The 16,834-nt window shown below is 36.9% G+C and overlaps 1 protein-coding gene across 5 annotated transcripts in view; it reads right to left on the bottom strand.

The window, feature by feature from the left end:
• whrna (whirlin a) overlaps positions 1-16,834 on the bottom strand; it is a 249,633-nt gene that overhangs the window by 85,366 nt on the left and 147,433 nt on the right. For all 5 annotated transcript variants that reach the window (XM_038268325.1, XM_038268329.1, XM_038268326.1 and 2 more), the window contains exon 3: positions 14,726-14,851. In XM_038268325.1, the coding sequence (XP_038124253.1) occupies positions 14,726-14,851 (126 nt within the window). The remainder of the gene's footprint in view (positions 1-14,725; positions 14,852-16,834) is intronic.

Genomic DNA, 16,834 nt, shown 5'->3' with positions numbered 1-16,834 from the left:
TTTCCCCCTGGGGAATTAAGTACCTCTAAATTTGAATCTGCAGAGCCTTTCAAGCAAATGGCTGTTGGATCGTTTTAAGTCATTTTCAGCTGATGGCAGCTTCTTTTGTTGGCAGGTCCTTGGTGTCGAGGAGAGAAGGTACAAGGAGGAAAAACCAGTCAAGACTTGAAGTAAACCTGTGACTGATCTTATCTGTGCTATGGATCAATAAAAAAACGACTATTTACTTTAAATTTGGTCATAATGAAAATAAAGTGAAACATATTGATTTACAGGAGCAAAGATGTCATGTGACCTTTTCATGGCTACGCGACTCTGATCACACACTTAGAATCTTTTCTACTTGCAGCCACAAATAAACTCTGCTTTGTTTCGGTCCATCACACGACCCCGCCCCATGTTCAATCCTAGACTCATCTTATATTGGAATAAAACTGTTTGGGGTGGGGGGAAATAAGACTGCCAAAGACCAAAGAAGAACCACCAGAAAGCAAACAGACCTCTTAAAAAAGAGTAGGTAAACTGATTTTGAAGAATCCTGACTATATGTTGGATTTAAAAACTATTACTTTGTTAAATTGAGATTGAAAAGGTCTGACAAGGACAGAGGAGAGTGATATGTTACAGACCTTTATCGGTGGGGACTCTTACAGCGCCAGGCAACGTCCTGATGGAGATGAAAATGTGGATGCAACCATGGAGACGCTTATTACAAAGCATTAGGGGAAAAAACTGTCATGTTTCCTACAGTGTGACACATCATACACAGCGAGGAAACTTAATAAAAAGTATTAAAAAGTATTACAGCTTTCAAAAACCTTAAAAACTCACCAAACATCTATTTTTACCAAATAATTTACACATTTTCAGTCAAATAAAGGAGTCACGTTGACTCATTCTCGCTTTGCTGTCTCCAATCTTGTAATATCTGCATGTTATCTAGTTCATATGGGGTTCTGTGTGTTATTCCTCTCACTCAATATTTTCACCTTTATCTTGATGTTCTCTTGCTTACTCTCCATTTTTACTTTAAATTTACAGATTGCAGCTGTATGGTAACTGGGTGCCCAGGCATCCTCGGGTATCAATATGTTATTCGTCTATCTCTCCATCTAAAGCGCCATGTAATCACTGGAGCTGCTTCCAGTTCAGCTTGGAGAGAGATTTGTGTCTTTGTTATCATCCTACATCAGTTCAACAACCTTTTTCTCAGCTGCATTAAAACTCTGAAGGCGTCTGAACCTCCAACTTTGCCTTCATGGGTGATATTTTGAATATTTTATAGATGTAGTTTATCTTTCTTTTAGTTAAAACCAACATCTGGATGAATATTTTAGTATAGTTGCGAGTTTATCTTTGCCTTTTATTGACCTAATGTAAAATTAGATCTTAAACTGTAGATTTTTCTCAACAGTTTTCTTTGGTGCTTTTATTTTCATACACTATATTGCCAAAAGTATTTGCTCACCTGCCTTGACTCACATATGAGCTTAAGTGACATCCCGTTCCTAATCCATAGGGTTCAATATGACGTCGGTCCACCCTTTGCAGCTAGAACAGCTTCAACTCTTCTGGGAAGGCTGTCCACAAGGTTTAGGAGTGTGTTTATGGGAATTTTTGACCATTCTTCCAGAAGCGCATTTGTGAGGTCGCACACTGATGTTGGACGAGAAGGCCTGGCTCTCAGTCTCCGCTCTAATTCATCCCAAAGGTGTTCTATCGGGTTGAGGTCAGGACTCTGTGCAGGCCAGTCAAGTTCATCCACACCAGACTCTGTCATCCATGTCTTTATGGACCTTGCTTTGTGCACTGGTGCACAGTCATGTTGGAAGAGGAAGGGGCCAGCTCCAAACTGTTCCCACAAAGTTGGGAGCATGGAATTGTCCAAAATGTCTTGGTATGCTGAAGCATTCAGAGTTCCTTTCACTGGAACTAAGGGGCCAAGCCCAGCTCCTGAAAAACAACCTCACACCATAATCCCCCCTCCACCAAACTTTACACTTGGCACAATGCAGTCAGACAAGTACCGTTCTCCTGGCAACCGCCAAACCCAGACCCGTCCATCAGATTGCCAGATGGAGAAGCGCGATTCGTCACTCCAGAGAACGCGTCTCCACTGCTCTAGAGTCCAGTGGCGGCGTGCTTTACACCACCGCATCCGACGCTTTGCATTGCACTTGGTGATGTATGGCTTGGATGCAGCTGCTCGACCATGGAAACCCATTCCATGAAGCTCTCTGCGCACTGTTCTTGAGCTAATCTGAAGGCCACATGAAGTTTGGAGGTCTGTAGTGATTGACTCTGCAGAAAGTTGGCGACCTCTTCGCACTATGCGCGTCAGCATCCGCTGACCCCGCTCCGTCAGTTTACGTGGCCTACCACTTCGTGGCTGAGTTGCTGTCGTTCCCAAACACTTCCATTTTCTTATAATACAGCTGACAGTTGACTGTGGAATATTTAGGAGCGAGGAAATTTCACGACTGGATTTGTTGCACAGGTGGCATCCTATCACAGTTCCACGCTGGAATTCACTGAGCTCCTGAGAGCGACCCATTCTTTCACAAATGTTTGTAAAAACAGTCTGCATGCCTAGGTGCTTGAATTTATACACCTGTGGCCATGGAAGTGATTGGAACACCTGATTCCAATAATTTGGATGGGTGAGCAAATACTTTTGGCAATATAGTGTAGCTTAGTCCATCTTTTTTTTTCCATTTTTCCACTTCCTGTAGGTTCTCCTCTAAGAGCAGAAATGTTCACAAATAAATAAAAAGTGGATAAACACTTAATGTTATTACTTTTTTCTGTACGTCTTGGCAGGGAAGCGAGCTACAGCCGGTTTTGAAAAACATTGTTTTTTCACACATTTTCTGACTGTGGTCTGGTACAGTTATTATCAAATTAACAATATCCTTTTAAAGAATGTGAGGGTTTTGTTAAATATGTAGTGAAAAAAAAAGGCACCCGTTCAGAAATGTTGATTGCTATATCTAAACGTCAACTAACCCTATTAAAAACAGACGCTTGCACATGCACTAAGAAAGTCATCTCTATATTAAGTGTTTGAAATATTAATATCGTAAAAGTATGTTTGGTATGCATTAATTGTTAGCTCATCAACTGAAAGTGGTGTAAGCATCCACTTGTATGCCAATGTATTTATTCACCTTGTTGACTGGTCTCACTGCAGTGGAGGACAAAACTGATAAACGGAGAAATGTCCAAGATGCTGAGGAACACAAACAAAACAGAGGAATTGTTTTGTTTACTGGAGTATGCATCCATAACCCTCAGTTGCATGATTTTTCAGAGTGAAACCCAAACCATTTTTATGCAGAAATAGGCAGCTCAATCTTAATGTCTTATCAGATCCTCAGTCCCTGTGAGATAGTACTGCTACCACAAGGTGGCAGCAATGCGCTGATAAACAAAGTAGAAGAAGACAGGTTATTAGGCTGGCGAAGAATTTAAGCAATTGGTTATACAATTTTAAAGATGCAAAAATTTACATTATATTTTTTACATTTCCAGAACATTTAATGTAGTTAAAGAAAAAATGCCACAGGAACCTGCCTTGTGGAGATAGCCTAACCTGATAAGCTAGACTGATTATGTGTGGCGCTAAGGTTTAGTTTTAAACATTATCAGTCTGTGACTGCTTTGTTTAAATCTGTTCAGGGAAAATAGGAACATTCAGCAGAACCTTCAGAATGATTTAGTGAACCAACCCCTAGAGGCCGCCTAACTAAGTTTGGTTTTGGTCACATTAACAAATGAAATAGCAGCAGATGCTTGAGAAACCACAAAAGAATACGCCTATTTCTGTTTATCACCAATAAGGCAGACTGTTGTAACAGTCCCTTGATCTAAGCAGCATTAGTGGTAAAAATTATGTTTTCACCCTCTATAGAGAGATTAAAGAAATTGACTTTTTACTTTTTAAACAGGTATAAAAAACTTAAAAAAAAAAACAATCTGGCACCAATGACCTGTCAGGAGTGTGGACTTGGACAAACATATCCGGATCCACATATGATTAAGTAAAGAAGTAAAAGAAGGATTTATATATAAGTAAATGTCTCGATTTAAAAAAATATGAATTAAAGATTCTCCGAAAAATTTATTTCAAAAAACACACAAACATCCTGAGACTCTTCAGTGACTTAGTGGGCATCTGTACCCTCCTTGTCCCCTTTAATGTCTCTTTGTCCATCTTTATGGTCGGACACTAAAGGGGACAAGGAGGAATACATTAGAGTTCTATAGCTTTAGCAGAATTGGAAAACCAAATTTAAAGGCATAAATAAGCCAGCTGCAATGTAGAACCACAGCATTTTCAAAGCATACAGGCAGATGCATATTTTATATCTCTTTTCCGCCGTCCTCCCATATTAGTAGTCTAACATAAATTGCAAGCCTGATAAAATTATATTTAAAAAAACATTATCTGCCTCTCTAAATGAAACTGTCGCTAGCATCGCAAGTCAAAATTTGATCACCTTATCGTGGTTTGTAATTGGTTGAAAGAGTTTATTTAAGTTTTTTTGCACACACGTTTTAAAATATAATAGCTACTGTAGACTGGGATAGTTGGACGGCACAACGGATGTCATAAAATTTCCCTTATTTTCAAATTCAAACCTTGACAGGTATGGAAATGTAGGAATAGTTATTTGGCTATGAAGGCTGAAATTTTCACAGCTCATACAGTATACTGTGCACATAATCAGCTCAAGTATACACAACAATATTCACATCCAGACTGGATCCCTGTCTCTGACTCCTTTAAAGGCAGGATGAAACTTGGGTGTGATGATTGATGACCAGCTGACCTTTAAAGATTATTTTACCTCTGTTTCTCGTCTTGTCGTTTCACACTGCTAAACATAAGAAAGATCCGGCCATACCTAACCCAACATACTACCCAGCTCCTGGTGCAGTCTATCATCTTCCACCTTGACTATTGTAACGCATTCCTGACTGGTCTCCCAGCCTGTATGGTAAATTATAAATAATCCAGAACCCGGCGGCATGTCTGGTCTTCAATCAGCCCAAGAAGTCTCACATCACCCCTCTGTTCATTGAGGTTCACTGGTTACCCATGGCTTTCCACACGAAATTCAAGTCCCTGATGCTAGCCTACAAAATGCCTAAGGGTACGGCTCCCGTCTACTTGAACCATCTTGAAAAGGATTATGTCACAACTCGGTCACTCTGGTCAGCAATGGATTGTCGTAGCGGAGGCTATACCACGCTTAAGGTAATCCAGACTGTTTTCATGAGTTGTTCCAAGATGGTGGACTGACCAGGTGAGAGTTACAAGAACAGGAGCGTCGCTGTCCATCTTCAGGAAACTCCTAAAGACCCACCTCTTTAAAGAGCATCTCCTATCCTAACTCTTACCCATACCTCTATACCCCCCTACTACACTTTCTGTACTTTCTTCTCTCTTTCTTTGCCGTCCCCACTGATTCTGATTAGGGATTTTCCTCTAGAGAACATATTGTCATACTGATAACTGTAACATTGTGTCTACTTTGTAAGTCGCTTTGGATAAAAGCATCTGCTACATGCATAAATGTAATGTAAATGTAAGTATGTAGGGGCCTTTACTAGGCAACACCAGTAAAAAAAGGTACTGTCTTAAGAGAAGGGTTTCCTGGAAAGAAGACAGTAATTGGCAGTGTACTTTCTTCAGTGGTTAGAACTGTTAGAAAACTAGTTTGTGTGGGTTGTTTTTGTGTTTTTCTCTCTCCACCACCAGGTGGTGCCCTGTTCCTCGTTGGGCCTCCCTGCACACCTGTGGCTCATTGGATCATTACCGGAGGAGTATTTGAGCAGCGGGCTGTCACTACATCGATGCCAGAGAGTTTGCCAGTTTTGGATACTCTAGACAAGCTGAGATAAGCAGAGTCTACCCGAAGCTTTGTTTCTCTGAGTCTAATCTTGTTTTAGTCTTTGCTCTTCAGCAGGAAGCCTTTCCTGTGTAGCTGGATAACCTGGACCTTCTCCCCCTGGAAGGATTACTGAGTACATTGAGCAGGGGTAAACCTCCACATGATCCGTTCAAGTCCTCATCGGAAAACCAAGTGACAGTCCGCTCCTTTACTCTTCTGGGTCCAACGTATGTCTACCTGTACGCTCTCCAACGAGTTCCCTCTCCTCTGGATTGATTCCCCACAAACTGGATTCAAGGATTAACAAGAGCCCCCTCAAACGTGAGTTTCTCTCCAGCTATATTGAAGCCTCAGTCAATTTTCCTACGGTCCCTGAACTGATCACTGTGACCTCTTCTTCAGACTTTCTGGTTCCATTTCACCAGTCCACTGAGTTCCAGCTCCTACTTCTGTATTTCAGCTACATTCAATAAACTTGTTAAACTTTTTCCCTTGGTCTCTGAGTGGTTCTCTGCATGTGGGTCAGATCGCTTAAACCAATTATGACAAGAAACCATAAAATGACAAAAGCTGACATGAACGTGAATCAACTGGTTTATACCCTACTAGAAGAGAGACTACAGGCACTGGCAAAGCAAGCCACAAGTGGAGAGATGGAGCATTCATGCATGCATGTTATATATTGCAATCTGGTGGGACTGAATCAAATGAATCTAGAAAATGGTTGTGGAAAGTATGCATGTTTTCAATAGAAAGTTTATTGCATGTGTGCCCTTTATGGCAGAATACCAACTTCATATTTACCTTAATCATTGTGAACAGGTTTCTGTTCTGTGAGTAGGATGCTCTATTAAACCTTTTAACACTAATATACCCAACAGATCCAGCAATTAGCCAACAGACAAAAAGAAGCCCACTTATAAAATCTAAACCATTTTTAAAGGAAACTATCTGTTGTGGTTCTGGTCCTCTGCTGTAGATCAGGATCAATTCCCAAACAATTAAAACAATTTCTGTAGCTGGATGTTCGTTTCAAAATGACATTTTAGGTTTATAAAACTTCTGAGTGCTAGCAGGAAAAAAGTAAAAAACAAACTGACAATAGGAAATGTAAAATAAGCAACAAATAAAAATGTGGTCAATAACAAAACTTTCACAGCGGAGTCATCGGTGCAGCTAACAAACAGCTATTGCAGGTCCTTTTGTACAGCCTTTCTACCGTTTTGTGTGAGCCTGGCTGAAAGTGCATCCAGCTGAGTTTTCTGTTTACCCTTCTGATGCTGCATTAGATGGGGTAAACTCACTTCAACAAAAGGCTTGGTCAACCGCATATATTAAGCTTTAACCAATATTGATATTCAAGTTGCAAAACAAAACACATTTATATTGGGAGTGAAAGTTTTACACTCAGGAAATATGCTGTTTTAATAAAAAAAAAAACGTCTGTTGGCATAATCTGATAACATGAAACTTTAAGAACTAAAAGAATTTAGTGTTCCAGAATTTAAAATATTTGAACAGTTTTAACTGGACAGATTAATGGACTCAACGGTGAGTTTATTACTTTCATTTTTCTGTAGTTGAGTTAGCGTTAGCTTGCATGACTGGCTCCGTCATGCTGGTTTTCCTTCAGTATGAGCGCCATAAGCGTCACGTCACGTGACTTAGAAAACGTAACAGGATTGGCTGGGTGTGGGACGCCACAATCCATTGCTAATGTCTGTGACCTGAAGTAACCGTTCCCTTTTTACTCTGAATTTAGACGCCGAATTTAAGACAGTGAAATGGAGCCAGTTGAATCTCAGGAGGCTGAAAATGTTGAGTTTGAATTTTGAAAGGTTGAATTTTTTTATATGCAGATGTTTTTTAACACAGAAACTTTAAACACGTTCAAATAGTAATGTGAATTTCAACTGTGTAGAAATAATGACAATGAACTTCTTTTTAGGTCAAAAATGTGTTCTGACTATATTTTAACACTGAAACAGTAAGTACAAACATACAACATTTAAATTTCAGTGGCATTTTTAATTCAAATCCCAGCGACACAGATTTACTTCCATATCCATAAACATTTTCTTTTATACTTTGAATTTATTTCAACTTCACCACTAAGATCTGATATAATCACAAAACTGAACAAGAACTAAGAACTGAACAAAAATATTAAAGCAATGTGTTGTTTTATGAAAGCATTATCCCTTACACATTAAATAGTACTAACAAGATCCTTTAAAGAGATTTAAAAGATGAGAAATCCAAGGCATGAAATTATAGATCTGATACCTGGACCAAATATCAGCTCTGATATTGACTAATCAGCTAGAGCGGATATCAGTGCTTTCATATCAGATATAGACATCCAGTCCAGTGCACTTTACATGGAACTGTTAATTATTTATTTTTCCTGCTAAATTACTAATTAATAATATGATATACTTTTTTAACAATGTTTATGTCAAGGCTAAAGCCTATGGAGGACCAACTGTGCAATATTTAAAAATAAATACAGAAATAAATAAATGATCAATAAATAAATAAGCATACAATCAATTGTCACCAAAAATACAATAAACAAATAAATGTAAGTAGAAATTAAATTATACAGTGAGGCATAAATGTATAAAACTCTTTTAATTAGCTTCTTTATTTATTTGCCTTTGTAATATTTACCTTATTTATTGTTTTGTCCTTTATAATTTTCAACTTTATTTTTTAATTACTCATATTTTTAAGTATTTATTTATGTGCATGTTATTATATTTTTGTCTGTTTTATTCTTTGCATTTTTTTACCCTAGTTATTTCTTCGCCGCTATTTATTTCTGTCCGCCCTTTTTACATTTCTGTATGCATTTCTGGTTCGTTATTCAAATGAGGAGGGGGTGTGTCCTAGAGAGTCAACTTCTGCTCATTGGTTGGTTAGCATTTTACTGCATTAGTCGAATCTATAGGAGGAGAGGAGAGTCTGAAGTCGAGTCTGAAGTCATTAGAACGCGAGTAGGGACTCGCCAAGTATGTTCTTGGCATGGAAAAACTTTGCCAAATACAACGAAAAATCACCATCATAGCCAACGGTCCTTCACACACGGCTATGCCGAGAGAGGGCCGCTGCAGACGGGCTGGCGTTAGACCTGGCTGACGTTAGCTTCGGAGTTCCGCTGGTTGCCGCAGTCTTCTCAAGTTCGGAACATTTTCTTTTAAATTACGCATTAAATCTATGAATGAATGGTGATGCTTAAAAGTATAATGTTCTCGCCTCAAATAATCATAAAATGTACTTTTACTGAACAACAGCAACAGAAAAGAGAACATTTAACTTAATACTCTGAGCTCTGTGATGAGCACAAGGTGACTCTCTAGGACACACCCCCTCCTCATTTGCATAATGAGGCAGAAATGCATACAGAAATGTAAAAAGGGCAGACCGAAATAAATCTGGTAAAGAAATAACTAGGGTAAAAAAAAATACAAAGGAAGAATAAAACAGACAAAAATATTATAACATGCACATAAATAAATACTTAAAAATATTAGTAATTAAAAAATAAAGTTGAAGATTATAAAGGAAAAATAAATAAATAAATAAGGTAAATATTACAAAGGCAAATAAATAAAGTAGCTAATTTCTGTATTTATTTTTAAATATGGACGAGTTGGTCCTCCATAAAAGCCTTCTCTCACATGGCAAGAGTATGGTTCAATCAGTCATTCAGCAGTTGAATCGGATCAGCCCAGATATCGGTTCTGTCCTGAACAAGGATTCATCATCTGAAAGACCTGAGGTAGGAGCATTTTAAACCTTAACGTCAATAGGGCTGCAACTAACGATTATTTTGCAAATTTGATTAATCTGACAATTACTTTTCTGATTAATCGATTAATAATTGGATTGCCAAAGGTTCTTTAAAGAAGACTTTTTATTAAATTAAACCAGGTGAAACAAACTTTTTCACTTAAGGAGCGGATAGAGCATATTGACAGATGATAATGTTTTTTTTTATCTTACATGCAAAATCTTGATATATATTTTTTTTCAATTTTGGTATAATTACGTCTCCAAGTGGGTTGCTCTGTCAGCTAAAGGCTTTTTAGAGTCTCTATACTCCAATTAACGATTAATCAATCACTACATTATTTGATGATTATTTCAATAATTGATAAAAATGATTGTTTCAGCCCTAAACTCCAATATACAAAAGACATTAAAGTGTGTTTGTGTTTCACATTTAAGACCTATAGAAGACAGAAGGTGCCATATGCGTCATCCACTGGTCTCATTTATGTGCCGTCGATTACAGAAGGTACAACCCTTTCCTCCTCGTCTCTGATCAAATTAAAGCCATTCAGGGGGATGTCAACAAAAGGCCAATGAGAAAGGTTGACCTTTCCTTCCCCAAAGAGCTCAGTGGGTAGGAAATGGGTTAAGTCTGTATGGAACAAATGGTTGACTCAGATAGAGAGAGGAGATGTGGTAACATTTGCACATGTGAACCATCCTCTCTGGGGTCTGGAGGCCAAGACTGGGACATGGTGGAAACGTGATGATTATAAACACCTCAGGGTGAAACTAAGCATCTATCACTGCATCATCTAATAAGAAGCAGGCAGCTGCAGCGAAAGAAACTAGAGATCCAGCGCAGAGGGCAGTTATGGACGACCCTACAATTAGTTCACTATGAATAACAAGAGTGAAACATTTAAAACTGTTGGTCTAAATGCTGTCAGTAACAAAAAAAGTTTAAATTATTTTACAATTTGGCTAAACCTTAAGCCTGGGGCAGACTGAGCAGTTATATTTTCTATATCAAATCAAACGATTATGCCTGTGGCTCTAAAATCCACAAAACAGTAAGAAAAAGTGTTCATGAACTCAAAAATCTCTGCAAAAAAACTTTTCACTACTTTGACTTAAATAACACACAAAAAAAAAAAATATTGAGGTTGAATGAAACCCGTCATCTTTATCAGCTTTACTGAGTCACTGGTGCTTTGGCTGCAGTCTTTGGAGGATTCCCTGTTACCTTTATCACTCCTGTCTGTCTCTGTCATTCTGTCAACCCTGACGGCGTGGAAGGAAAGAGATACCTCATGTGTCTTTATATATTTATTCCTAAACTTCTCAGCAGGGTCTTCAAGTTGCTACATCCATCACAGTTTGATCATCTTAGCGCGATATGCTTATCTGATCCATCAGCACTGCAAGTCTGACAACTAAGAGAATAAAAGTGGATCTGCAGGGGGCAAACTAACTGAAAATATTTAAACTAAAAGTGCTTTAAATAGTTGGACATAATGTATTGTAGCCAAATAACCTTCAAATCCATTTGGCCTGGAACTAAAATCTGCTTAAGCTCCTGCCCTAGTCAGATGATGAAAAGCAACACTGTAGTTTTTTGTTTTCCCCATTAGCTTCTTTAACCCTTTAAAGCCCGATCCAAGAATAAAACAAAACAGAAAATCTTTTTTTTTTTTGGTTTGAAGTAACAAAATATGTACAAAGAAAAAACAGAAATACAACTTTGATATTAGTAATATATTATTATGCGATAAGACAAGATTATTTTTTGTGTCTTCTGCCCTCTGTTATCAGGTATATCTGATTGTGTACAATAGGATTTTGAGCAAAGTTTTTACCATTAAATTATGCAAAAGGTGTCAGAAGCAAAACATTTCAGAAACCGTATGTATCAAATATGATACATTTGGCATTACAGGGTTAAAACAAAACAATATTTAATTCAAAGCCAAAAAAAGGACACGGTTTGTCATCTTCCCAACACCAGATTGCAATTCTGCAGGATCTCATTTCATTATCCTAAGAAATATTTAAGCGAACAGCTAAGATCACCATGCAGGTTGTGTGGGAACTTTTAGAAAATAATATGATGTAAAAGCTCTCCTGTAGCTGTTATCAAATTCCAGATGAACCTCCTCAGCCAGCACAAACAGAGCATATAGATGATAGATTTATGTTTATATAAAGCATACGATACAATGACCGATCTCTGAACAAGACCTGCTGACACCTACTGACCCGGCAGTAAATTATAGCAGCCTGATCTGTGTTAAAATTGTCTGTTAGAAGGAAGCTTTTACTAAAGGTTTAAGGTTGATCCTCCCGGTCCAAGGAGGGCTTTTTTTTAACTAACTAGAGTCTGATTTTAAATCTACATTTGTCTTAATTTAGCTAAAATATTACTTCCCAGGGCAAAATAATAATAGAAAAATAAAACTGAGCACAATTTATTTCCTGGAACAAAGCCAGCATTTTGGGTCTGGAATGTTTATCAGAGTTGAGGTCAAGACTTTGGAGAGGTTATCTTAGAAGTCAGTATATCAGCTTACAAAGTAAATAGAAAGTTTAATATTTTTTAATCACAGCACTGTTGGAAAATCTATAATCCCAAAGCAGTGTCTGATTCAACATGCAGGCTTAAAATCTTTTTGCATATCAGTAATACTCTAGAGTTTCCAAACTATTAGTCAAAAATTTCAGCACCCCAGGAGGTCGGGATTATGGATGCAAAAAATCATAGAAATAACAATATAATTTCAGATGTAAAGCTTTCCTAGATTGACTGTTCTAGATTTTATTATGAATGTACCGTTTATTTAGTGGTACATAGACTATTTCAGGTGAGAAGTTTTAAAACTGATTCTGCACAAATCAGCCTACAACAGAGTTATTCCCATTTGACCCAACAGTTAAAACGTTCACACAAGCAGAAAACGTATATTTAATCAAACTTCTCTGTTTCTGGTCCAGAGGTAAATGGAAAGCCGAATCTGCTGATTACTTTTGAATGTCTTTAATGGTACTTTTGAACTCATACATTCACTGAGAAGTGCTGGTAAACACAACACGACTAAAAAAAGAATCACTGGCGGTTTTTTCATTGGAGTTTCCTGAAACTTTTCCTACACGCAACCATAAAGAATACAAAATTACTCAGGTATGGATCACTGATCTCATCATTTATAGGGCTGTAACTGGGACACATATTTATATAAACAAAAAACCCCAGAAAAATGGTACACTCCTATTAGAATGCAGCACTGTTTTGTACCTGACGATTTTGCAACACAATTGTCAAAACAAAGCAGAAGGTAGTTTAACGACTCAAAATGTAGCTCGCTCTGCACTGAAGTATTAAACTGAAATGTAAACATCGTAGATACAGGAGAAAAAATGGACTGAAGTCTTAATCCAGCTGCCTGCAGCATGCAACCTCTGCAAAATTTAGCGTAGCATGTTGGTCCCAGGGAGAATTTTTCCCAATAGATGCCCTTTTTTATGGTGCTTTAAGCTTCATCTCGTCTTCATATGAAAACAACTACCAAGTCGTTGAAATCTCTTTAGTTCACTGAGCTGTGGCTTTATTTGTATTTTTCTTGTTGCAGAAATAAAAACAAACAGTTAATAAACCATCATAACATTTTATTTTTCCAGCTAAAACATTGTCTGCACACTTTCTATGTGGCACTTAATCTATCATACTGTAAGCTGTTAAACAGCAGAGCGCAGTATTGTTTATTTAGTAATTTATAAAAATCATATACCGTCTTTGGCAAAAAAAAAAAAAAAACTGCTACAAATACTCAGTCATCTGAAAAACATATAGTAAAAATATTTAAACATATAATTAGAATTTTTTAAATACGAATTTATTTTCAGAAAATAGTTGACATGTATTCACTTAAACAAGTTTTTAAATTTACCTCACTTAAGTTTTCACATGCTCCATACAAATTTCAACATTTAGTTTAGATTAAATATTGTATATTTGCTCAAATTATCATGCATATGGCCTTAGACCTCTTCAAAAAATACCTTTTTCATCAAAACTATTGAAATCAATGTTTTTCCCATTCTCCAAGGTCTAAATGAACAAAATATGCCATTTATTTTGATCTTGGACCTTGGATATGCCTGCCGCAAGAGCCATTTAGTTTTGGTGTTGACGTTTTTCAAAAATGGCGAAAAATTTGGGGTATTACGTCTTTGTTTTCTTTGTAGCTTCCCATAGGTTTATGCTATAGCATTGAAAGTGGAACCAAATGAAAGCTAATGAAATTCTCTTGCATATGGTGTCAAACATATAAACACCTGTGTAAATTTTCACTAATTTAAATGCAGAAAAATGCACATTTTGATGCTCGGAACAAATAAATTACAGACCTTTACCTCAAAAATGTTACTTATAATTCACAATTGCACATATATCACAAGGATGAAATTATATAGTCTATAACTTCAGTCTATACATGTGTGTTGACCAAAATTTTTTTTTCTAAGTAATAGTTTGTGATATAGTATACAGCATATAATATATTGTCACTTGTTCAATGTGTTTTTTTTTTAAAACTGTCAAAACGTCAACACGAAAACTAAATGGAGTTTACGGCAGGGATATCAAAGGTCCAAGATCAAAATAACTGGCATATTTTGTTCATTTACACTTTGGAGAATGGGGAAAAACATCGATTTCAATAGGTTTGATGAAAAAGGTATTTTTTGAAGAGGTCTAATATGGCCTTGTCATTTTTTTTATTTAAGTAAAGATTATTTTAATAAGTAATGTTATGGTAGCAGGGTTGCATAAAGTATCAGAAGTATTATATTTTTTTTGTAAATTATAACATAACAGGGGCAAAGAAAAAAATAAATTGGGCATAATGCTATACAATACAAATAATTACTTATGTGGTAATCTGTCATTTTCCAGTTTCCTATGTTCTCAAAAAGTCATTTTTGGAAAATTCCATTCAAAGTATTAAGATTTCCATATTTTAAATAAGAATGGTAAGAAAAGAAAGCAGACATACCTTGAGTCCGCCGCACTCTGCTGCTGATCCTTTGTCCACCCCAGTGATGTAAATTCCCAGAGCGTATTCAGCTCCCCCTCTGATCATCAAACCCAGAGACCGTCCGTCATCCAGCACCAAGTTCACCTGTTTTTGACAGGACAGAACAGCAGATAAGACAGGCTGAAGCATAAGAGACACACCATAAACATTGCAGGTTTAGAAGATGTGCCTCAGATTTATGACTGTGACGATGGAGCCGGGCTCTTAATAAGACAGAAGAGACAGATAACACATCCGTTTAATGAAACACTGTCAGTGGGAGAACCTGAAACTCCTGCACATTGTTAAACCTGCAGCAATAAATCTATGTTGAATGTTTAAAAAAGAGGATCATTAGTTTCCTAACAGGGACATAAATACATGAAACGGAAGAAAAACCATAGATCCAAAAACTACCAATGTCTGGGAAATGTATTTAAATTAGTACAATCATCTATAGATCATCTTCTTAGTATAAAGCAGTATAAGTCCAGGTATGATATAATGATAAATAAACCCCCCACCTTTAAAGACCCACAAACTGGATAGATTTTTTACTTTCTACTGTTGTATTTCATAGGTTATAATATGCCATATGGCCATGGTCATACCATATTAAATATGGTATGCCCATGTGCTAAAAAAGAAAAGATCTAAAAAGCTTGGAAAGTTCAGGTTAGGCAACTGGATGTGAATTTCTGAAATGAACTTTTCCAGCTTGACCATAATCAGTGAGAATCCTCACAGGTAAGATCTAAAGACTTTACTTAAAATTTAAAAATATTTATGATATTTAAAAAATGTACCCATTTTGTCACCAATGAGTTTTTCCATTTTTAAATTATATCTTTATTGCTCCATTCGCGATTTCCTATTCTGCCCATATCTGCAGCATACTTTTAAATGTGTAAAGCAACCAGATCAGTAACACGACTCTGCATGAGACACAACTGCATCTACAAATAGTTATGAAAAGGAGGTAGATTAAATTATAATCTAGAAAAGGTCAGACCATGAGAAATGCACCAAGTATTCATCACAACCATTGGAAAGCATCTATATGCTACAGTAACTAAGAAAGTTCCAGCCTCACCACCACAAACAAGCAAGTTTGCCAAACTCTGCATATTCTTTAGTTGGGATTTTGAGCTTTGGTCAGATGAGAACATTATTAATAAAAAAAAAAATGAACTTTATAAATCCAACAATAGAGGAATTCACTGGTTACAACAAGAGTACAGAAGGATGGAAAAAAAGAAGAAAATACATATAAAAAAAAGAATAGCATAAGCGCATCTATGTACAAACTTAACCAAAGAGAAATATATAAATACTTAGAATATACTTAAAGCTACAGTGTGTAATTTTCAGCGACATCTAACGTCCAGACTGCAGACCGCAGCAACATGAACATCTCCCCCCACCGCTTCTCCCCCCCCAACAGTACGGCGAGCGTTACGGGACAAAATGTCTTCCACGACGTCCGCATCACCTACCTTCTCAAGTGAGGAGGTTTGTTTACATAGATAATTTTACAGATAGTATTTCATTAGTCTGTGTAGGGTATAGATTTCATGTAGACTTAAGATAATAAATATACTTACTTTCGAGCGTAATGGGCGATCTTGCAATCGCTAGTTTGTTGGCTCTGCGCTGCCGTAGCGCAAAGATGTCTGCCTCCATGGCTGCGAGACCCGCTCCTATGTAATTATAAATAACGAATTCTAAGGCAACACAAATATTAAGGTTAAGAGGCTGAGCTCGTAGATGATGATAAATAACATAGTTATGTATAATATATTACATTTCTGACTGTATATCCCTGTAATTATTACATACTGTAGCTTTAAATGAAAAAAAATGTTTTTTTCTTTTCTTATGTGTAGATATTATTGCGTATGTTTTTTGACAGTAGGTTATTTATAAGCTTTTCAGCAACAAAAAGGGGGAAAAAATCTGGTAATTTAGTAGTAAAACAAAGAATTAGACTATGTGCAAACTCCTAACTGTTAAGTCTGGTAGAGGATCTATGATGCTTTGGGCCGGTTTCTAAACTTTAGTAAACTTTGGTTGAGTGCATGGCACAAT

The sequence above is a fragment of the Cyprinodon tularosa genome, unplaced genomic scaffold (assembly GCF_016077235.1).
Source record: "Cyprinodon tularosa strain WSP-4 unplaced genomic scaffold, ASM1607723v1 ctg7, whole genome shotgun sequence".
NCBI lineage: Eukaryota > Metazoa > Chordata > Actinopteri > Cyprinodontiformes > Cyprinodontidae > Cyprinodon > Cyprinodon tularosa.
This window is presented reverse-complemented; position numbering and strand designations above follow the sequence as displayed.